Source organism: Acomys minous, assembly GCF_964271855.1.
Source record: "Acomys minous genome assembly, chromosome: 5".
NCBI classification, from domain to species: Eukaryota; Metazoa; Chordata; class Mammalia; order Rodentia; family Muridae; genus Acomys; species Acomys minous.
The window spans coordinates 127169842-127193136 of NC_140494.1; the positions used below are offsets into that span (position 1 = coordinate 127169842).

General features: G+C 45.8%; 1 protein-coding gene across 6 annotated transcripts in view; it reads left to right on the plus strand.

The window, feature by feature from the left end:
* VPS13C (vacuolar protein sorting 13 homolog C) overlaps positions 1-23004 on the plus strand; it is a 164056-nt gene extending 141052 nt beyond the window's left edge. For 4 of the 6 annotated variants that reach the window (XM_084781224.1, XM_084781225.1, XM_084781226.1 and 1 more), the window contains 11 exons: positions 19-100; positions 1612-1725; positions 2509-2584; positions 2919-3082; positions 3374-3419; positions 5706-5829; positions 6298-6412; positions 12287-12375; positions 17986-18109; positions 19922-20005; positions 20505-23004. In XM_084781224.1, the coding sequence (XP_084637350.1) occupies positions 19-100; positions 1612-1725; positions 2509-2584; positions 2919-3082; positions 3374-3419; positions 5706-5829; positions 6298-6412; positions 12287-12375; positions 17986-18109; positions 19922-20005; positions 20505-20606 (1120 nt within the window). In that variant the 3' untranslated portion in view covers positions 20607-23004. Of the gene's footprint in view, positions 1-18; positions 101-1611; positions 1726-2508; positions 2585-2918; positions 3083-3373; positions 3420-5705; positions 5830-6297; positions 6413-7053; positions 11355-12286; positions 12376-17985; positions 18110-19921; positions 20006-20504 lie in introns of those variants that run through there. The other 2 variants (XR_014779095.1, XM_084781228.1) reach the window with 2 other exon arrangements.
* Positions 23005-23295: the final 291 nt, after the last annotated feature.

Genomic DNA, 23295 nt, shown 5'->3' on the forward strand with positions numbered 1-23295 from the left:
TTCCTTTGTCTCCCCTAGACTTGCCTACTATGAGATTCGCTATCAGTTTTACAAGAGAGATCAGCTCATGTGGAGTGTCGTCAGGCACTACAGTGAACAGGTGATTCTACTGGGCGCCTGGGAACACACTTCTAATGGGCGCATGGGAGCGTGCGTGTGTGGACATGCTTATGTGCTTGACTTCAGTCTTACTACTCTCGGCTTTGTTGTTGTTGGCTGTTTAAGACTTGCTCTCCAGCAGTCCAGGCTAGCCTTAACCATTGTAGCCAAGGCTGTCCCTGAGTTCCCAGTCTCCCTTCTCAGTCTCCGCAGCCCTGGGTTTTCAGGCATGCGCCACCATGCTCAGTGGCTTAGTGGCTTTCTCAAGTGCCTAATTTCAATTCTTTTTAAAAAATGAGTTTTACTCTAGATCAACTTTTTAAAAATTTCATTATGATATGAAGATTCACACATAATTGTAGGCTAGTTTTACAATGAACTGGTTTCTTTCAGTGCGGCCTAGGTGCTTATCAAGAAGGGACGTAAGACATTCTTACTGATTCTAGTGGGTCCTTCCAAGTCCTCCCCACCCTGCCCCTCCCATGTGCGCTGTCTGTCTCTCTCTCTCTGTCTGTCTGTCTCTATCTGTGTGTCTGTCTGTCTCTGTCTCTGTGTCTGTCTGTCTCCCTCTCTCCCTCCCTCTCTCTCTCTCTCTCTCTCTCTCTTTCTCTCTCTCTCTCTCTCTCTCACACACACACACACACACACACACACACACACACACACGCACACACACACATACCACTGAGTTCCTTTAGTGCTGCCTGTGGGTGTGGGTGTAGCATCATCTACTCAAGCACGGGTGGCCTCTCAGTGGCCACATCCTTGATGAAAACTTTACTCTTCTCCCTCCCCCAGCAGCCATCAGCTGCCAAAGCTCTGGGAGCTGGGTGGGACATCATGGTCCCTTGCCCACCCGCGCCGTGGTTGTGGCTGGCTTGACGGACGCAGGTTTTGTGCATGCTCGCTGCTCTAGTTCTTTCTTTTGCCTTCCAGTGCACACTTTAAGATGCTTTCTTCCCGGCCCCTTTCCCTTCCCAATGATACCTTTACCACTTCAGGGAATGTAAAATGTAGGCAGGGCTTTGCAGGAGGGGCTCCGAGCCAGCGGCTGCCTGTGCGTCCGGGGCTGTGTGAATTGGGTGTATAGGCGAGGAGGGCAGCACTACAGGCCACTCAGGTGCAGCCGCCACATGGAACAGCAGGGCTGCGTTCGTTCTCCATCCTCTGCTGGGAGACCAGTCTAATTGTGGTGCACGCCAACAATAGGTTTAAACAAGTATATGTTGTCTTTATTCTCCCTTAATTACTAATGATTCCTTGTATGATTTAATATCAGTAAAATAATAAAGACAGCTAATGGCCACTGAATTTTATATTCATTTACTATGCATATTCTTCGATGTAAGCTCAGTGTAATCTTCCACTTTGCAGCTGGGAAGGCCAAGAATAAAAGACCATGCTGCACATGCTGTCCCTTAACTGTTTTCCCTGTTGTCCTTTCTTCCCGTTGCTTCCTCAAGTTTCCTCAGCATTTGGAAAGGACTTAGCGGACTTTCTTTTCTTCTTTAGTTCTTAAAGCAGATGTATGTGCTTGTGTTGGGCCTGGACGTGCTTGGAAACCCATTTGGACTCATCCGGGGCCTGTCTGAAGGAGTCGAAGCCCTTTTCTACGAGCCCTTCCAGGTACATGGGGGGCAATGCCTTGCTTTCTAGTGACAAGTATTTGTATTTTAACTGCATATGGCAATTAAATAATGTCCAAATAATAATAAAAATTAGTTTTTGGTTTTTCATGAAAGCACTCTAGATGACATGGAAGGATTGTTTCGCATTCAAATGAGCACATCTAAGTTTAGCTGGGCAGTAAAGGGTGCCCGAGTTTCCTGGTGTTCAGTGTAGTCAGGAGTGTCTGAGTGCTAGGTAGATGGCTCACCGCTTCTGCTGCTGTGGAGAGGACTGAAGAGGTCTTGGGAACCAACTGTCCACCTTGGAGCTCTCAACCCACGTGTCCACCTTTGCTTCAAGAGTCAAAAGGCCAAGGTCACTAGGAGCACCACGCAGAGAGTAGAGAAGAGAATCAGTCGCCGTGTACCCTGTCGTGTGGCGCAGCCAGCTTTGGCATTCCAGTAGAAGTGTGGGATGCCAACTGCATGTTGTGATGACAGCCAGTGATTGACAGCTGTGCCGTGTTCCTCTTGTAAATTCTGCTGAGATTGTGGGGGTTGAAACTGCTTTTAAACACAGTCAGTATACATCTACTGGTATTTAAGAGATAGCAGGAACATGGTTTAGTCTCAGTCACACAGTCAGTATACATCTACTGGTATTTAAGAGATAGCAGGAACATGGTTTAGTCTCAGTCCTTAAGGACTTTTTTATACATTCTTTGTTTCTTGGAATCTTTAGAGTGCTAGATTAAAAGTCTTGTTAAAATTTAATGCTAAACTTTTTTTTTTTTTAAATCAGGGTGCTGTCCAAGGCCCTGAAGAATTTGCTGAAGGGTTAGTGATTGGGGTGAGAAGCCTCTTTGGACACACAGTAGGTACGTATGGCCCATGTGTGTACGTGTGTGTAACTACTACCCTAAGGTGCATTGTTTATGTAAGTTAGTGTTCTGTGTAGAAAGAGAGCTCCCCTTCTTCACGACCTCACCTTTCCTTGCTCTCACCTGGGCCGTGACTTAGCAGCAGCCTCCTGGGCTCTTAATGTTCGTAGGTTCAATGATTGTGCTTTCAAGATGTGTTAGCCCTCTTGGTAGCAAAAGGCGTGGGAACTCTTGCATTTGTGTTGGAGGAGGAGCTGCAGGTACTTGTTTAAAGCGGTGCATGCTGTGCCGTGGGTGCGTGGTGGGGCTGACTTCTTGCTGCACGCTGTAGGTGGTGCAGCGGGTGTCGTATCTCGGATCACCGGCTCTGTCGGGAAAGGCCTCGCAGCGATCACCATGGACAAGGAGTATCAGCAGAAGAGAAGAGAGGAGATGGGGCGCCAGCCTAAAGACTTTGGGGACAGCCTAGCCAGAGGAGGGAAGGGCTTGCTGCGCGTGAGTGTCCTGTCGAGCCTTCAGGGGTCTGTCTGTCACAGATACACTGGAGCTATTAGACTGATGCTGTCTGCTCTGCAGCTCATTCTCCTGTGAATTGCCCATAATTTAATATTTGTAAAATCAGTGTGCTCACTTGTGTGTGCTTGTTCGTGGCAAGGTCTCAAGCCTATAAAACAAGACAAGACAAAACAATCACTGTGCCTATGGGGACCTCTAGTGGCTGGTCTCGTGTTAAGCGCCTCCCATCTGCTGGAGACTTGAGGATTTGATGATGGATTTCTCTTGCAGGGAGTTTTTGGCGGGGTGACTGGAATAATAACAAAGCCTGTGGAAGGTAGGTGCAGAGCGCTCCCGTGTGCTGACCGAGAGCCTTACCCACAAATCTTACCTTACAGTCCTGATTGTCACGGTGTTGTCTTCTGAGAGCAGAGAGGTCAGGTGGTGACTGACTGAGATTCAGAGTGATTTTCTCCTCAAGACCATCAGGAAATCAAATTCTCTGAGGCCCTCAGTAGCAATTGATGTGGGATATATAAGTACATACATTCGTATATAATGATATATTCACACATGTAACTGTATAGTTATATGAATATATATCATCCTGTGATAAAAGCTCCTGCTTCTCCATGTGTTCACTATCAAAATCCCCCTTTTCAGAAATCGATGAGCTAAATCTAAAGTGTAAATGTAATTCAAATATATTAAAAACAACTCAAGTCTCCTTTAAAAATTAAAAAGCAATGTTGAGGGCGTTACATGTCCCAGCAGTGTTGGTATGTGTTGTATGTTCCGATTTCAAAGTTCACTGCAGCATAAAGCTACAGTAAGCATCATAGTATGATGCTGGCTCGCAGGCAGATGTGCAGGTCGGTGACACTTTGCAGGCACTGCCACTGTGCCTGGATCTCTGAGATGGTACTGAGGAGAAACTAGCAATGGCTTCAGTGGATGGTGCATCTGCAGAGGGAGACCAGTAGTGATGCAGCCCTTACGTCCACTGTCTGTGAAAATAAACCCAGGGTGGGTGAGATGCCAGATGCTGAGAGCAGCAGAGCCCTCAGGACAGGACACCAAGCCAGATCGCTGGACTCAACAAGGGTTAAATATTATGTGTTGAAGAATAAATATGAGGAGGCAGTGAAAAGGGCAGTTTGCCAAAATTTAAAAAAACTATGCCTTAAAAGACTATCATAAAAAGGAAAAAAATCTATAAAATGGGATAAAAGTTTTGTAAACTATATTTGATAAGAGATTTATATCTTGACTATAGAAAGAACGTGTACAAGCTAACAGTAAGGATCTGAATAGACTTTTTCTCAAGGAAGATGTACAAAATGGCACAGTTTAGTCATCAGACAAGTGTGGGAGTAGATCAGCATGAGATCTTACTTAACCTGTTAGGGTTGCTGAGGTCTGGGTAGCGTGTGGGAATTGGGCTGCTGACAGGAGCGCACAGTGCACAGCCACCGAGAGGAGCTCCTCCTCCAGCCCCGGGCAGGAAACAGGCAGGCGCCGTGCATGAGCCCGCCAGGCACTTGCTGAAAAAGTATTGAAAACAGACACTCAAATAAAATCTTACATGTGAATATTCATATCTTTATCTTTATTTATTGTAGTAAAACAGGAAAAGATCTGTCTATCACCAATGCATGAATAAATAAAATATGGCGTATCTGCTCAATGGAATACTATTCAGCCATAAACAGAAACCATGAAGTAATACACACCACAACATAGATGAATTTAGAGTACATGATGCAAAGTAAAAAAAAAAAATAGCCCAGTGCCAGGTGGTGGTGGTGGCGGCGGCACACGCCTTTAACCCCAGCACTCGGGAGGCGGAGGCAGGAGGATCTCTGTGAGTCCAGCGCCAGCCTGGTCTGCAAAACGAGTCCAGGACAGATTGGACCCCAAGAGAAAACAAGAAGCCCAGTTGTGATAGACCATATGGCGAATGCTTCTTACATGCAGTGTTCGAAGAGCAACTCCAAAGCTCCATAGAAAGTATTCTAGGGGATTGCCTAAGTCTGGGGAGACGGGAGGGGAGGAGGGGGTTGGATGGGTTCAGATGAGGGGCTGGGGAGACGGGAGTAATGGACAGCACAGCCCAATTCTTGACTGTCTTTCTGAGATGACAAAGATTTTCTAAAATTGATTTGACGATGTTGTACAGTTCTTAATGCACTGAAAGCATTTAATTTGTATAGTGGGACATTTTATAGTGTGTGAACAGAATTTTTAATAACTTGAGTTGTTTTTGATATACCGCTTGGGCATGCTGATGGTTGTGGTGGGATGAGTGAGTGCTCTCTGGTAAGTTCTCTGGCCTCCCAGGCACGGGTGCTGACTGAGCTGGATCAGTCCTCTCAGATCTGTGCAGACCTCAGGGTCTCCTGGAGATCGCAGCCCACCCTTAGCGTAAGCGCCTGCTGCAGCAGTCTGGCTTTAGCCCAGGGGTCTTTGCCTTGAGAAGAACCAGGCTACCACATTAAGATAAAGGCCAGCTTGCCTGGACACCCAGATCCTCCAGCTTCTGAGTTGGCTTGGGGTTGTGTTCATTTCAGACTTGCTTACCTTCAGATACCATCATGTGTTCATTGTCTTTGGTTTCCTAAAGGTGCCAAGAAGGAGGGCGCTGCCGGCTTCTTTAAAGGAATTGGAAAAGGGCTGGTGGGCGCTGTGGCTCGTCCAACCGGTGGGATCATAGACATGGCTAGCAGTACCTTCCAAGGCATTCAGAGGTAAGGGCATCCACACACTGGGGGTCTGGCCGGGGTGGGGCGCGTGTGCTGCTGTGTGCCCATCGCTGCTGGGAATATATGAGTGGTCTGGGTATTTAGCCTGCTCTTAAGGCTCTTGAGTATAATTGGGCCATGGAGGCTTTATAAGACCGTGTATTGTGGAAAGGAATAAAAAAAGTAAGTCTATGGCCCAGTTTTCATTTCATTTCATTTTTCACATTGAACACTTCTAAGTGTTCCTCCCCTTTGCCAGGCACTGATAGACAGCAAGGCTATGAAGTGTCCATGACATTTCAGAATTTGACATTTTCTTTCTGTAAGAAAAGGGTGGATGCTTAGATAGAATCCGTCAGGCATGGCTTTAATAATTTTTTTCTTCACTTTGATCCAGTTTTAAAAATTACTACTAGTTTTTACTTAACTCGTGAGTTGGTGTGATTGTCACACGTTTTGTGTTACCTTATTCAGGGTAGCAGAATCTACTGAGGAGGTGTCCAGCCTCCGCCCGCCTCGCCTGATCCGCGAAGATGGCATCATCCGCCCATACGACAGGCAGGAATCTGAGGGCTCCGACTTACTGGAGGTAAGTTCTGCTCTTCATGCCTGTGAAGTGGGAAGGTTCTAGGACCGAGACTTCAAAGGAGTCTCGGCAGTGTGTAGAGTTGCTCTGTTGCTCTGTGTGGTGGCCTGGCATGTTGAGGAGAGGACAGGAGCGAGGCGCAAGGCTTTTCTGTGCAGAAAAGACTGTCTTGGGGGTAGCTACCGGCTGTTTCCCCTGCTGTCCCTGTGGCAGCTGGCTGAGACACTGTGCTTAGCTTTGGCTTCTTGTTTTGTGGCCAGTGTTGGAATTCCACTGCCTCCTTTGCTCACAGCCAAATTACCTGACTCTTCCTCCTGTGAGAATCTAAACTTACTCTGCTAAACAGAACAGGAGAGAAGAGGATATTACACATTTACCTGTATCATAATCTTGTCACATTTAAATTTTTATATATTTTGGCATTTCATCATGGTTATAGTTTCATTATACTTAAATAATAAATATATATGTAAACCGCTACCCTCCCATGACTAGCTTTCCCTCAACAGAAATGTATTAATATCTTCATACTTTATGTTAAAGATGGCTTAATTATTCTTGGCCTTTGGTTTTCATTGTATATGATTACGTTTTATCTTTCTGCATACTCTAACTTTATTTTCTTTCTTTTTCTGCCTGCGCAGCAAGAACTGGGAACACAGGAGTAAATGTTTCCTGTACTGCCTGATTCCATCCTTAAACCTCAAATCAAACTACTGCTATTTAACTGTGTGTGAATCAGACTGAGAGTCAATTTTAATGACATTTTCTTTATAACTCTCATTTCCGTCTGAAGTTGGCCATAGTTGAAAAGTGTGGCTTCTTGTAATTCTACACAGGGTTAAGAGATTGGTGTAAAAGATCCCACGGTGCAGGAAATAACCTTGCCGGTTTGGGGTTAGGGGCTAAAAGGGTATTGAGCCCAGATTATTTCTCTGCAGTTTAGGAAACTGTCTCACCTTGTGCACTAGTTTGCTTGTGTACACTTCAGGTGACGTTGAGAAAGATGGCTCTTGGAGTGGATGTCCCTCTCTGTTTCTGAATCTCCACACGTCACCCCAAATGCACTCAAGCTACGGGACTATTAACCTGGAGCATAGCGTTTTAATAACCAACGTGTTAGTTCCTCTGAGTTTGTCCTTAGATCTGAGATGAGTCTTGGCACAGGAATTGTAGGAGAATGTTCCTTCAGTATTTTTTTCTTTCTTAACTCAATTATGGTTCAATAAATGAAGTAATTTTATATAGTCTGCACCCTTACGTAGCTTTTAGCAGGAATGCTTTTGGAAAACTGAGCCCCATTGTCGGTTATGCTTACTCTATAATTACTAGTTTTAATTATTGTAAGTAGAGTTAGTTACAGAACATGTAATTAGGCAAATTACCTCTGTGGCAGCTGAGTGTACAGATACCTTTCCTTTTATATGCAGACTCTTAGAGGCCTGGGAGACGGCTCAGTTGGTACAGTTATAACAAGCACAGAGACCTGAGCTCAGGTCTCCGGTACCCAAAGACGTAGCTCCAGTTTAGACTGGAGTCAGGAAACAGGCAGAGGCAGGAGCTCGCTGGCAGCCGGCTCACTCACCAGATTTAGTGAGGCCCTGCTCAAAATCAAAGCACAACACAAGATAGTAGTGGAAGAAAACACCTGGTAAGGCACCTCAGGCCTCTACACACACACGTGTGCAACCTTCACAGACATACATATTCATATGCACTCACACTACCTGAATCTAATCCCCAGAGATTTCTTGGTGCGACCAAAAATAATTACAAATTATCATTTATACCCCAGTTAATTCTCAAAGTAAATATTTTAATTTATTTTAAAAATAAATAATGGAAATGCTTAATTTTGTGATTTAACAGTGTCTTATCTAAAAACTAAAATTGAAGCCAAAGTAGAAAGCGGGTCCCTAATATATATTTGAAGATAATGGAGCTGTTAAGATGCAGGCATTTAGCTAATATATTAATTAATACATATATTAATTAAATTTTTATTTTTTAGCAGGATCTACTGTGTAGCCCTGGTTGACCTGTAACTCTCTGCATAGACCAGGCTGGCCTTGAACTCACACAGATCCTCCTGCCTCTGCCTCCCTAGTGCTTAGGATTAAAGGTGTGCATGAATATGTGTTTAAATTGTTATAAAAAGTGATTAGTTGAATGCTTCACACTAAAACTAATACTATAAAGAGAAAATAACTGATGTCCAAAGACCAGACATTACTGGACAAATGACTGACATGCTTGGGCTGGGTACAGCTCAGGTAAACCAGCACTCACAGGCCTGGGTTCGAACCCTGACGTCACCATGTTCCCATTACCCTCAGAATAAGACTTCTGTGCTTATGGGACCAAGTGTAGAAAAACATGTAAATATTAACAGTAGCCAAAAATAACTTTCTAGTGCCTGGATAATTGGGGATAGGCCAATGCCCCATGTGTGCACAGTGCCCCGTGTGTGCACAGTGTTCCGTGTGTGCACAGTGCCCCGTGTGTGCACAGTGTTCCGTGTGTGCACAGTGCTCCCTGTCTGCACAGTGCCCCGTGTGTACACAGTGCCCCATGTGTACATAGTGCCTCATGTGTGCACAGTGCCCCATGTCTGCACAGTGCCCCGTGTGTACACAGTGCCCCATGTCTGCACAGTGCCCCATGTCTGCACAATGCCCTGTGTGTACACAGTGCCCCATGTCTGCATAGTGCCCCGTGTGTACACAGTGCCCCATGTCTGCACAGTGCCCCATGTCTGCACAATGCCCTGTGTGTGCACAGTGCCCCATGTCTGCACAATGTCCGTGTATGAACAGTGAGTGTCCCATGTGTGCACAGTGCCCATGTGTGCACAGTGCCCCATGTCTGCATAGTGCCCCGTGTATGCACAGTGCCCCATGTGTGCACAATGTCCATGTGTGCGCAGTGCCCCATGTGTGCACAGTGCCCCATGTTTGCACAATGCCCCGTGTGTGCACAGTGCCCCGTGTGTGCAGCGCCTGTGAGAATGAAGCACAATCTACCATTTCAGATGCTGTAGCCCCTTGTGTGAGTGTCACAATTTTTAGCTTTCTGGAACATATTACAATTTTACTGAGACTTTTGTGATCCTCTGAAACCTGAGGTCTTTTTCCTTACTTGTTGTTTATGTTTTATTTTATTTTTTAGTTCCTTAGTGATTCCTGTGATCTCTCTTTTTATAAATGTGTGTTACTAAGCTAAAAAAAAAAAAGGTTATTTTAGCTAAGCATAGTCATCTTGTGTGGCCTTTTAGTTTTACCATGTCAGATAGCCTTTTAAACTTTAATATGTTGTAATAATTGTTTGAAGGAATAGGAAGTAAATTTCTGTAGGTTTGACAGGTAAAGGAGGAGTTCAGCCCAGGGCAGCTCTCGCTGCTCTTGCCATGATCAGTGAGTTGAGTGAGAAGCATTTTCTGGTTATTTAGACTACTGGACTGATTCTGTGAGGGAGTAAGTGTAACTACGGATGTAAATATCACAGAGTCCTGGAGTATTAGCGCGTACCCTCCTCGCTCTTACTGTAATACTGGCTTATTCTAAATAATTAATCTTCCTTGCTCTTAGTGTAACACTGGCTTATTTTAATAAATTATTTGGGGCTCTTCAGCCCTAATTATCTTTCTTTTTTAACCTCTCAAGCATTCCTTTGTGTTTCTACTACTTGGCTGTGGAAATCCTTACTCACGTGCCATGTGCTTGTAGCGTGGTCCGCTCCAGTGTTCACTTAGGACAATGCTGCTTATGATGAACATGTGTGTACACATATGTACATATAGATGAGCTTTATTTACTTTGCTGATGATTCTTATGGTCATACAAGATTTAAAGTGGTATTCCTTGCATTTTCTATCCAAGTATGTTTTGCCATGTATGGAAATGGTTCATTAACATGTTAACCCTTGCCTGTCCACTCACTGAGGTAATCTTGCACTGATATCTGCCTGTTCTCAGCAACTGACATTGGTTCCCATCCTGTACTTGGTACATTAACTCTGATAAATACCACTGTACTTTTGCATATTGCCTTTTCATTCCTTGTCCTGTTTCCTTAGAACCGGTTTGGGAGGGGTGGAAAAGAATGGGTAAAGGACCCCTTCCCTTTGCAGATTGCACTAAGTTGCTCCTGTTGATTTCAGAGCAGAGGACTGGGTTGGTCAGTCTCCTGTCCCCTCGGTGACTGACTCTCGCTCTGCATTCAGAGGATGTCTCCCAGTGCCCCCTGGTGATAATCGTAGCTCTTGGCGTTGAAGCATGATACACAGTGGGAGCGTCAGGGGGGAAGCAGGTGTCTCCCCTCCCCGCACCAGCTAAAGGCACTGCGCTCCTGTGGTGGCCTCCTCTGTTTTCCCATTTTCACTGAAGAAGCTGAGGCATTGATGGCAAAACACTGTGGCTAATTTGTAGGGGCGGACTGTGAAACAAATGCCCACCTCCTCTCCAGGATGTGCTCTGATGATGCCGCCTCTGCTCCGTGGGCACACTCTCCCTTATTCCTGGGTTTTGTAATCCTTGTTTGTGGCTTGTTGTAGTTGGCACGGGATGACTAGGGGCCAACGTGTTTTAGAAGTACGGGTTCCGTCCCCAGCACCACAAGTGAGAAGTGTGCTCAAGCTCTGAGGTCGCACCACCGAGCATGCTTTCTCTGTGCTGCCTATGTTGACGGTGTGATCCTGACGCTGTTGTCACTGTGCTCGCAGTCATGCAGTGTCACGGTGTCATTTATCTGTGTGTCTGTCTTCTGTATCTCATGCCCATGTATTATTTAATCTTTAATCACGCATTATAGGTGGTATCAGTAATACTCTTCCATTAATATTTGTTATAAAAACTTATTTGTTGTTTTTAATGTGTGTTGACTAATTTAAGTCAATAGTTTTAAGACACTTGAAAAAGAAAATAAATATTTTGTTGGCCACAATTTATACTTGGGTTATTCTGTGCATTAGAAATAAACAGCAGATATTTTGAAATTCTAGAATTTCTTTGTGTCCATAATCGTCTATTTTAGTCAAAAATATATTTTCATACAAATTGGCTTTTTTCAACTTTTTTCAACTTGTGCTTAATCTACACAACCATATACTTAGAGAAAGCAGACGCCTTCTAGGCTTACTGCTATGTAGTAATAATACAAATAAGTGGTTGGGTCTTAGCTTTTTAAAGGTGATTGTTTTTTTATGTGTATGTGTGTGCATCTCAGTGTCAGGTTTGTGCACCGTGTGCATGGTTGAGCCTTTGGAGGCCAGAGGAGGGCACCAGGTCCCTTGGCACTGGTGAAGTGCATCGTGGGTACTAGGAACAGAACCTGGGTCCTCTGGAAGAGAAGTCAGTGCTCTTATCCACTGAGCCATCTCTCCGGCTGCTGGGCCTTAGCTTTATCAAGGGTCATGGACCTCTCTCAAAGGAGCCTGAGGAAAGATGTGAACCATCCCGTGAAAAGAATTTCAAAACCACTGTGTCTGAATTTTATGTTCTTTGCCATCCCATGTCCTTGCCAGGGAGGGACCCTTTAGGGACCTCTGAGACATTAAGGTAGCAGTTTTATATTACCACATTTATATATTCTTAAGCTGTGTGATTGTTTCTGGTTGATAGGTTAAATCTTTTAAGTTACTAAGAACAAAAATGTTCTTCCACAGATGCCCACTTGGTAAGCATCCGTACATTTCTCTTTTAAGGGAGTAGTGAAAAGTGATGGGTAGCTATGCTGCAGATACAGTGTTCCCTTGCCTCAGGTGCCAGTGGGTAGCCATCTAGTTCTGTGTCTAAAGCACCTTTTCCTAACACCGGCTACTATACAAATAATATTTAAGTATGTGCAGCTCCCAAGCCTTAACTCCTGTTTCTTTTCCAGAATCATATCAAGAAGTTGGAAGACGAGACCTACCAGTTCCACTGTGCTGTGCCCGGGAACAAGAGGGCGGTCCTTATGGTTACAAACAGGTACTGACTTCCAGGTGCAGCCCAGCTGCGGCCACAGGAGGATTTGCAAAGGTTGCAGTGACAGGAGTTGGAAAACTACAGTTGAGGATAAAATGACTGTTGTCATGTGGTCACAGAAGCAGCTCTAGACAGCTGCTCAAGAGCATGTGTTCAGAGCCCCTCATTCTGGAGACACAGATGCTTGGCCCAGCTTAGCTTAGGGCTTGTCCAGATGCAGCAGCTGCTGCTGACACAGTGGGCAGAGCCCTCATCCTGTGGTGATGGAGAGGGCAATGCCACTTTGCCTATGAGGTTGTATTTGGGATATTGACAAGTCCCTCTTAAGGATGCTGTTGTTCCTGTGTGCCCATCCAAGTTCCCTCTGAGTTCCTTGGAAATAGTAAACACTCTTTCCAGAGAAAAGGGATTTTTGCTAAAATGTCAAGCTTAATGTCCCAGGGTTTACCCTAGAAATAATCTTGTCTCTAGATAATTACTGCTGGTCAATCATTTCCAAAGTGCTCCATTTTGTCGTATTAAAATAGAGTAGAGTTGGCACAGTTGGCCCTAGTTTCCTTCTTCCTCTTCTGTAGTCCTTCCCTCCGTCTGTCCGTCTGTCCGTCCCTCCTTCCCTCCCTCCTTCCCATCATCCCTCTCTTGTTTCCTCTCTCCCTCCTGCCTTTCATCCCTCCCTTTCTCCTTCCCTCCCTCCTTCCCTCCTTCTATCCAGCCCTCCCTCCCTTCCTCCCTCCCTCCTACCCTTTACCTGTGATGCATCCATCCATCTATCTGAGTTTTGGAAATCAAACCCAGGGCGTAATGATTGCTAAGTGAGTGCTCTCGCACTGAGCTGCAGCCCCAGCTCCTCACTATTGGATCTGGATACAACTGGATGAGAAGGAAAAATAAGAAAAGGTGAACTACAGAATCCAGACTTTGAAATGAGTCTTTCTTTTCCTTTCTTTTTTTTTAATTTAGCATTTTAAATATTTTTACATATAAATTTATATCATTACACATATATACAATAATCTACATGCAACAAGAAGAAACATAAAACAGTTGGGAATTATATAACTGCTACATTCATAGTGTTTTGCCTATTTGAAGAAGATGCTCCAACATAATAGAGTTCTGAGTGACTGTTCGGGCAGCAAACTGTCAGTTTTTCATTTTAGAAGCTGCTAACCTCCTGTTTACTCAGGTATTTAATTTTACTCTTTCTCAAGTCTCTGATGGGGTTGAAGACCAGATAGTTTAGTTTTACAGTTAAGCTTAGTTGTTTAGATGCTCAGATATTTTTAGGTCTAGATAGATGTTTCTATGTGGATAGAGATGAGATATGATAGATACTGATTTACAATCAGAATTTTTGACACACCAAGATAGGAAAGACGTTTTCATCCAGGATGAAGTGAGTCTTTCTAAAGAGGTTAATTAACCAGTTACATAAGGGTTATTTAATCAATTTATGGGTCCATTAGTTGAGGCGTGAACACGGGCCCTACAGAGATGGCTTGGCAGTTAAGAGCTCTTGCTGCCCTTGTAGAGGGCCCACGTTCAGGTCTCAGCACACACATTGGACAGATGTCTCCAACATCTGCGGGCACCTGCACTTAAGTGCACACACTCAGACACACTTAAAAGCTAAAATAGACCTTTAAGAAAATCTGGAGTGGAGATATTGGAGATTCCACGCCAGACTGTCACATAGGAGGTGACAAGGTTTGAACTGTGATACTTGGAGCAGGAGAGAGAGTGGAGACTTCAGATGGTGGGAGACTGTGTTGTTACTGGAGTGCTCAGGAGAAGAGAGGGTGGAGCAATGCCCCGAGCAGGAAGCTGCATTTGGCACAGGGCAAACACTGATGCTGACCTGGGCTCAGGGCCAGGGCCGTGGGGTACACAGCAGAGACTGGCTAGAATGCTGTGTGGGGGTTGAAAGTGTCACGTGAAGGAAGGCACGTGCTCCGGCTCTTGCTCTGCAAAGACGAGGGGTACTGTGGGTATCAGTCCCGAACAAGCCCAAAGTTCTGTTCACACTGCTGAGAAGCCGCGTCAGGGGCCTGCTTACATCCCTCTCTGCTCATCACCAGGTTCTTGTCTGCCTTCCTCAGCACCCAGAGTCCGGCTCACTCTGCTCTCTCCTGACAGTCACTGCCATAAGTGAGGCTGCCAGTGTTTCCTCAGCAGGCTTCACAGCAACTTCCTGTCTCAATTTTCTGCTCCTGTCCCTGAGCCCCCCCTCCCCCCACCATGCCCCTGTCTGCTTGTCACCAGAAGTGTGTCTAAAATAAAGAACCTTAATATGGTGTCCAATTACTCATAAGTTGTAATTTCAAGATGACACTAATATCATTCTAAGAATAGACATTAAGGTGATTTTCTTGCCAAGGTCTGCATTTGGTGTTCCAGCCGCAGACCTCCATGTTCCTGGTTAAGCCTTTCCTTCTGCTGGGGTGAGTAGCACAGGCCTGTTATCCCTGCTGCTAGGGAGAGAGAATCCAGAGGATTGCTAGGCTAAGGCCTGACTGGGGTGCAGTTAGAGTTCAGGACCAGCCTGGACAATGTTGTGAGACCCTGCCTCCAAACAGAGGGCACAACACATGGGGACATAGCTGAGTGAGAGAGCACTTGCTCAGCATTCGCAAGGCCCTGAGTTCGATTCTTAGTACCACACAATGCCTTCTTTGTACTACACTGTTGGTGTGTTATCTGTATTGTCTAAAGGATGACTGTCTTGTGTGCCCCTCTCCGGTGCTCTGAGTCTGTGGCAGCACTGTCTTGTGTGCCCTCTCTCTGGCGCTCTGAGTCTGTGGCAGCACTGTCTTGTATGCCCCTCTTCAGTGCTGAGTCTGTGGCGGCACTGTCTTGTGTGCCTCTCTCCAATGCTCTGAGTCTGTGGCAGCACTATCTTGTGTGCCCTCTCGGGTGCTCTGAGTCTGTGGCGGCACTGTCTTGTGTGCCCCTCTCTCCAATGCTCTGAGTCTGTGGCAGCACTATCTTGTGTGCCCTCTCGGGTGCTCTGAGTCTGTGGCGGCACTGTCTTGTGTGCCCCTCTCTCCAATGCTCTGAGTCTGTGGCAGCACTGTCTTGTGTGCCCTCTCGGGTGCTCTGAGTCTGTGGCGGCACTGTCTTGTGTGCCCCTCTCTCCAATGCTCTGAGTCTGTGGCAGCACTGTCTTGTGTGCCCTCTCGGGTGCTCTGAGTCTGTGGCGGCACTGTCTTGTGTGCCCCTCTCTCCAATGCTCTGAGTCTGTGGCAGCACTGTCTTGTGTGCCCTCTCGGGTGCTCTGAGTCTGTGGCGGCACTGTCTTGTGTGCCCCTCTCTCCAATGCTCTGAGTCTGTGGCAGCACTGTCTTGTGTGCCCTCTCGGGTGCTCTGAGTCTGTGGCGGCACTGTCTTGTGTGCCCCTCTCTCCAATGCTCTGAGTCTGTGGCAGCACTGTCTTGTGTGCCCTCTCGGGTGCTCTGAGTCTGTGGCGGCACTGTCTTGTGTGCCCCTCTCTCCAATGCTCTGAGTCTGTGGCAGCACTATCTTGTGTGCCCTCTCGGGTGCTCTGAGTCTGTGGCGGCACTGTCTTGTGTGCCCCTCTCTCCAATGCTCTGAGTCTGTGGCAGCACTGTCTTGTGTGCCCTCTCTCCAATGCTCTGAGTCTGCGGCAGCACTGTCTTGTGTGCCCTCTCGGGTGCTCTGAGTCTGTGGCAGCACTGTCTTGTGTGCCCCTCTCCAGTGCTGAGTCTGTGGCGGCACTGTCTTGTGTGCCTCTCTCCAATGCTCTGAGTCTGTGGCAGCACTGTCTTGTGTGCCCTCTCGGGTGCTCTGAGTCTGTGGCAGCACTGTCTTGTGTGCCCCTCTCCAGTGCTGAGTCTGTGGCGGCACTGTCTTGTGTGCCTCTCTCCAATGCTCTGAGTCTGCGGCAGCACTGTCTTGTGTGCCTCTCTCCAATGCTCTGAGACTGTGGCGGCACTGTCTTGTGTGCCCCTTTCCAGCGCTCTGAATCTGTGGTGGCACTGTCTTGTGTGCCTCTCTCCAATGCTCTGAGACTGTGGCGGCACTGTCTTGTGTGCCCCTTTCCGGCGCTCTGAATCTGTGGCGGCACTGTCTTGTGTGCCTCTCTCCAATGCTCTGAGACTGTGGCGGCACTGTCTTGTGTGCCCCTTTCCGGCGCTCTGAATCTGTGGTGGCACTGTCTTGTGTGCCTCTCTCCAATGCTCTGAGACTGTGGCGGCACTGTCTTGTGTGCCCCTTTCCGGCGCTCTGAATCTGTGGTGGCACTGTCTTGTGTGCCTCTCTCCAATGCTCTGAGTCTGCGGCAGCACTGTCTTGTGTGTGTGTTTTCCCTTTCAGGCCCTGGGTGCCTCTCTCAAGCAGGGTCTCCAGCTTCATTCTTTTCTCTGGCATGTACATGTTGGAATTCACAAAGCTACATTTCTAGCTTTGCTGTCTTTAATAGAGACTTTATTTTTAAAAGAAGTATAGTTATATCAATTATTAATTTGACTTCCTGACTGGGAAATCATTGTGGGTGCCCTTTAAGGATTGTGCTGTTTGTATGTTTATTACTGCTACTGAGTAAAATGAGACGTCCCTCCTGTGATAATACATCAGCATTAAAATGTCCAAGTCTGGTGTTTCTTAGTGGGTGCTAAGCGAGTCTTTGCCGACACTTGGGCTTGTGACATTTCCTGTACGATCTGTCTTGGCTGGAAGGCGTAAGTGGCTGACAAGAAGGGGCGACTAGGACTACCCCAGGTAGCCTGTCTGCAGGGGCCTCTGTTTGTCGCCTCCCCAGTGAGGGTGTCGCAGATGTGATTCCCCTCTCACGTGTTTTGCTGGTTCAAGACCTAAAACTACACCCTGGGTTCTGCGAAACTGACAGAAGAGGGTTTCTAGAATCCGTTGTGTTAAGTAGAGAGTTACATTGCTTTTCATTTGACATTTATGTAGACTTTTTTTTTTTAATGAAAAGCATACTTTTCTGTGAGTAAATTTTAATTTTTTTCTTTATTCTTGATAATTTCATGTATATACACAGTGAAATATGATCATATGTGCCCCATTTCTCCCTTCCATCTACCCTTGTGTTCTTCCCCAACATGCTTCCCTCTCAACGTCATGTCTCCTCCTCCTTTTTTTTCTTGTTTTAATAACCCACTAAGTCTGTATTTTTGCTGCTAGTACATACATAAGTATGTATGTGGAGCTATCCATGGAGCATAGCACACCCACTAGTAGACACACTTAAGACAAAATGATTCTCCCCCACCAAGGAACTGTCTGCCACCAGGAGCTCCTCAGTCACGGGGTCTGGACACTGTTCCCATCTCTGCTGGGATGGGGACTGGCTTGGTCCTCTGCACATCACATGATGGTGATCACAGTGGCTTTGAGCTCCTGAGCGCGGCAGCCACGTCATGTCCCAAAGGCAGAGCGCCACAGCATCCTCCCACCGTCCAGCTCTTCCCCGAGCCCTGTGGTGAAGATAAAGATTTCCCATCCACTTCAGGCTGAACACTTACCTGTGACCCCCTGACTCTTACGTGGGCCAGTAGTTGTTGTTTACTGAAAACACGCAGAGCCAAGGATGGAGCTGACATGTGCCTGTGTTTGTTTTCTTTTCCAAAACAGGCGAGTACTGCTTATAAAGGAAGTGGAAATCCTAGGCCATATGTCTGTGGACTGGCAGTGTCTGTTTGAAGATTTTGTGTGTCCTCCCGGAGTCAGTGAAAATCTGCTGAAGATTTCAGCGAAAGTAAGAAAATACGACTCAGACCTTCCGAGCCAGGGACTCACAGTTACAGAGGCAGACCATCTGGAGGAGCAGGGCCATTGCTGTCCCTGTTACATGCTAGGCTGTAAACAAACAGCTAATTTTGCATAACTATATTCTCTGACATAGAGTGAAATATTAAAGTATCTGGCAGAACTGTTTCTGCCTTTTGGTAAAATTAGACATTAGTGAGTAGGAGGTTTTGTTTCTTCATATGTATACACATTTTGCTATAATCTTAGACAAATCTAAAAATATTCTCTTTGCTAAGCTCTTGGGGGACTAAGTGCTTCAGGGAGAATAAATAGCAGGCCTAAGGCCAGTGGGATGCTCAGTCAGTCGAAATACTTCCTGTGCAAGCTTGGTGACCCGAGTTTAGTCCCCAGAACTCTGTAGAGAGAGATGGCCTTGCAGAGTTGTCTTGACCTCTGCATGTATACTGCTGCAGGCACACCCACCTGCCCACACATCACACACACAAACACTTAGAAGTAGATTAGGTCTAAGTAGCTCTGTCTGTAATTTGGTGCAGACAGAATGCAAACACGACCTGTGTGTTGCGTGTCCTTCTGTGTCTTTGCTCCCATGCTTTTCTCAGGATGAACTTTCCATTACACTGTGTGGAGTTAGTAGAAGTCAGACATACGCCATCTTTGCTGGGTTCTCAGGCTTACTCACTGTTGATATACACATTTATATCCTCTCTCTCTCTCTTTCTCTCTCTCCCCCCCCCCAGATGAATTTTCATCTCTCTTAAGATAACGTGTGTACAATCAGCATTCTAAATGTGATTTTTATAGCATCTTTGTTTGCCTAAATAGCAATGATATTATCCCCTTTACTGAAACCCTCCAAATGGCATTTCCCACAGGAATTTCATAGATTTTTAAATAGGTTTGAAATGACTGCCTTTTGCTTTTCTTGTTATAGACATTTACAAACAAGAGACTGCCAAGTCAGCCTGCCTATTTTGAGTTCTGGAGCAGGGCCTCACCTAGAGCTGCACAGTGCAGAGGGCCCTGACAGGAAACAGTTGTGGAGCTTGGCAGACTGTCCTGTGCTATTTTACAGTTCCCTGGTTACCACCTATCTCTCAGTTACTTTTCCATTGCCTCGATAAAAACACCACGTGAAGGTGACTTATGACGGAAACAATTTAATTGGGGCTTATGGTTTCAGAGGTGAGAGTCCATGACTCTGAGGCAAAGGTATGGTGGCAGGAGAGAGGAAGGGATACTGAGTATTGGGTGAGTCTTTTGAACCCTCAAAGCCTGCCCCTAGTTACACACCTCCTCCAACAAGGCCACACCCCCAGTCCTTCCCAAATAGTTCCACCTGCCAGCTACCGAATACTCAAACATACCAGCCTGTGGGAGCCATTTTCATCCAAACCACCGCAGTACCTTGCCTTCACGTCAGTGGGGAGAATTGATTCCGTGTATTTTCACATTGTATAAGAATTTTATCTATCAGCAGAGGAAATGAAGGGGAGGGCCTTTTGGTCTGACACTTGTCTGTCAACTGTGGTGCACTGTGACACTGTGATCCTGTAGGCTGCTTATTGTTGCCTGCAGAAGCTTTTATTTTACACAAATAGGCCTATAAATTCTGACTCTAGTGTGCAGTCACTCTCCTTGTAGCTAAGTGATTTATTTCCTATCGTACTTGAATGTATGCATTTCAGTGGAATGGTGCTTATAAAATAAGTTGACATTTTAGCATACAATGAAAGATTATGGTAATTTTTTCTTCTAGAGAATAATTTCTTTTCTGTCATTATTTCCTTAAAAACAGGAACAGGGTCTGTTCCATAAGAAAGACAGTGCCAATCTAGGCTTTCTTCGGAAAATTTACCTGAAGGATCCTATAACAGCAAAGGTAAACTGTTCATTTTAACAACACACTCAAGGTTTTTAACCAGAAGACCTTTAACAAGCCTGCTAGAGCTAGTAGCCTTTATTTTTCACATGCTCTCTACTACTGGTGGCTTTGCTTTAATGTTCCTGTGAATGGCAAGCTGCCAACTCTCCATAGTGGCTCACACTGCATGGGTGGATGGTACCGCCCAGGAGGGTCATGGCTCACACTGCATGGGTGGGTGGTACAGCCTGGGAGGGTCATGGCTCACATTGCATGGGTGGGTGGTGTAGCCCGGGAGGGTCATGGTTCACATTGTATGGGTGGGTGGTGCAGCCCGGGAGGGTCATGGCTCACACTGCATGGGTGGGTGGTGTAGCCTGGGAGGGTCATGCTACATAGGTGGGCAGTAGCCTGGTCCTTGTCCACACCTGTGTGGAGCCTGGCATCCATGCCTTCCCCTGGCCCTGGGTGAGCTGGAGGTCATCTTCACAGTTGATAACTCTGCTTTGCTTTCCAGAGAGCCTTTGACGCCATTGAGAGCGCACAGTCAGCCAGGCACCAGCAGAAGTTGATGAGGCAATCCTCGGGGAAGCTCCTCAGGCCCCAGGTTTCATCCTGACCACAGATGTGGCTCTTTCTGAGAGAGAAACAGTCACTTCACAAGTCCTGCTAAAGAGAAAAATTCCAGCAATTCCTCAGCTGTTTTCCTGGAAAATCCAGCACTCTGTTTTCCTTTTTGACTCTTCGTTTTGGGTCCTGGTTTTGCAACTTTACGTATATCAGGAGTCTGCTGCTACACTGTGTAGGTCAGACCTCAAAGAAGTGCCACTTCAGACTCAGAGGGAAGAGTTCATTAATATTAAAATTGTGGAACAAAGAGTGCTGGGCTTGTTTGTAATTAATCTGTATGAAGAAAAGATATTTTTAAAAATGATTCATGTTCTTTGGGAGGTTTTCTCCAGATCAATAGTGTACACTCTGACATTTGTTTAAAGGTAACTTGTGCAATAATTGAACTGAGGGAACACTTTTGCTAACCCAGGTAATTGACGGAAGAAATGCCACCGAAAGAAGAGAAGGCATGATTTCTATTTTCTTTTCATGAAAACATTATTCTTCTTCCAATAGGATGAGTTTTACACTAGTACTGTTTTTTCTCATTTCCTTCTAGTCACAGAATAAGGGCAATCTGGAAGCTTCGGGCAGCCTCACTCTGCTGTCTGCAGTGAGGCATCCACTGGATGATACCAGAGTGCGTGCTCTTTCAGGATGAGCTCATGGGCACAGCTACAGTTTTCTGGGAAATGAAAACATTGCACTATAAGCTCCTCAGCATTCAGATATATGTAAAACACAGTATTTTATATTTCCAGAGATTTATTTTAGAATATAAAAGACCGTTAAGGGCGCCATAAATTAACATTTAATTCTAATGCATACCTATAAATGTCTTTTAAACACTTGATAGGAAGAATGAAAAACCTCTACTTGCTTTATTATGTAAGTTTTTAAAAGGTCTATAGAGTTGAGAATGGGTGCTCCCTGTGTGCGTCCAACAGCTCAGCAGGGTGCTCCCTGTGTGCATCCAACAGCTCAGCAGGGTGCTCCCTGTGTGCATCCAACAGCTCAGCAGGGTGCTTCCTGTGTGCATCCAACAGCTCAGCAGGGTGCTCCCTGTGTTCATCCAACAGCTCAGCAGGGTGCTCCCTGTGTACATCCAACAGCTCAGCAGGGTGCTCCCTGTGTACATCCAACAGCTCAGCAGGGTGCTCCCTGTGTGCATCCAACAGCTCAGCAGGGTGCTCCCTGTGTACATCCAACAGCTCAGCAGGGTGCTCCCTGTGTGCATCCAACAGCTCAGCAGGGTGCTCCCTGTGTGCATCCAACAGCTCAGCAAGCTTTTGTCCTTCCTCGTCTCTCTGATGCACTGTATCAGGTTTGGGCTGCCTAATGGCAGATTAGGTAGGGTGTGAGGGCTGCCTGTTGGCTCTGAGGGATTTGGTTTCCTTGGGTGAACCTTTAGCCTTGCTTAGAGTGTTGAACATGGCATTTAGTTAAAGCACACAGCCAATGATGAGGTGAAGAGCTCTTGGCTTGCTCTGCCTTTGTTATGTGGACCCTTCTCCCACTATCATCAGTCATGATTTTAGACTGCCTGGGAAGACTTTTATTTTTCGTTTTAAAAAAAAAATTTTTTTTTTTTAATTTTTATTTTTCCTAAAAGTTTTTGTACAATACTTTTTCATTATGGCTGTCCCTTCTTCAACTTCCCCTAAGTCCTTCCCTATCGTGCTTCGTTTTGTTTTTTGGTCATTTAACTCCCCATTGCTGCTTCATGTCTCTCTAAGGTGAGAGTGCACACATCAGTGTCTGAGTTTGGGTAGTTGCTGGATTTTCATTTCCTTCCTTCCTTTCCTTTCCTCAGCCCTTCCTGCCACCCTATTTCTTTCTTTCTTTTGGCAGGGTCTCACAGTGTAGACCAGGCTGGCCTTGAACTCACAGCAATCCTCCTACCTCTGCCTCCCAAGTGCTGGGATTAAAGAAATGAACCACTATGTCTGGCTCAATTCCTTTATTCCTGTTAAGAAAGTCATCACATATAAAACTGACAGCTTTAAACCTAATTGAACTTTCTAGAGCTAGAATGTGGTGATAAGCAAGCACAATAGCATTCTATGTCTTTAAAACTGTTTCAATCAGGAATTTGAATATCTGATGACATTTTTCATGTTAATCACAGCCACTGGTGGTATAGTAAATATTTAAGGCATTATATTGCACTGATGGTTTATTCCAGAAACCAGGGTACAGAATGTTGGACTAAGAGCAAATAAATCCATAAACTTCTCTCAGCTGACTATCTTCAACTATCTGTGACGTTTTTATTTGATACAATTTTCTGGGACAGAAATGACCCACTGGGTGGATGTAATTAGGCGCGTTGTGGTTTTAAAAACATGTTCAGAGGCACTAACTGCTTATAAAGTTCTGAGAGAAATAAACTTTGCTGGATTGTTTATGTGTGTGAGAGCTCTGGGTTTGTGTTAAATACTGAAATCACATTCTCTTCTTTATTTCAACTTTCCCCTTTCCTCTTCTGACCTCTTGGTACTCAGAAGATGGGTGAAATGCTGCAGAGGGCTTTACACAGTGCAGGTGGGGGGGGGGGGAGAAAGCCTTTTCCAGGGCGACGAACCTCCTTCCTATACCAGAGCTGTGTGGCTACAGCACTCAGAGCTGTGTGGCTACAACACTCGGATGCACTGAGCCTTGTATGAGTTCTCAGCCACTGGGGAAGAGTGACAGGA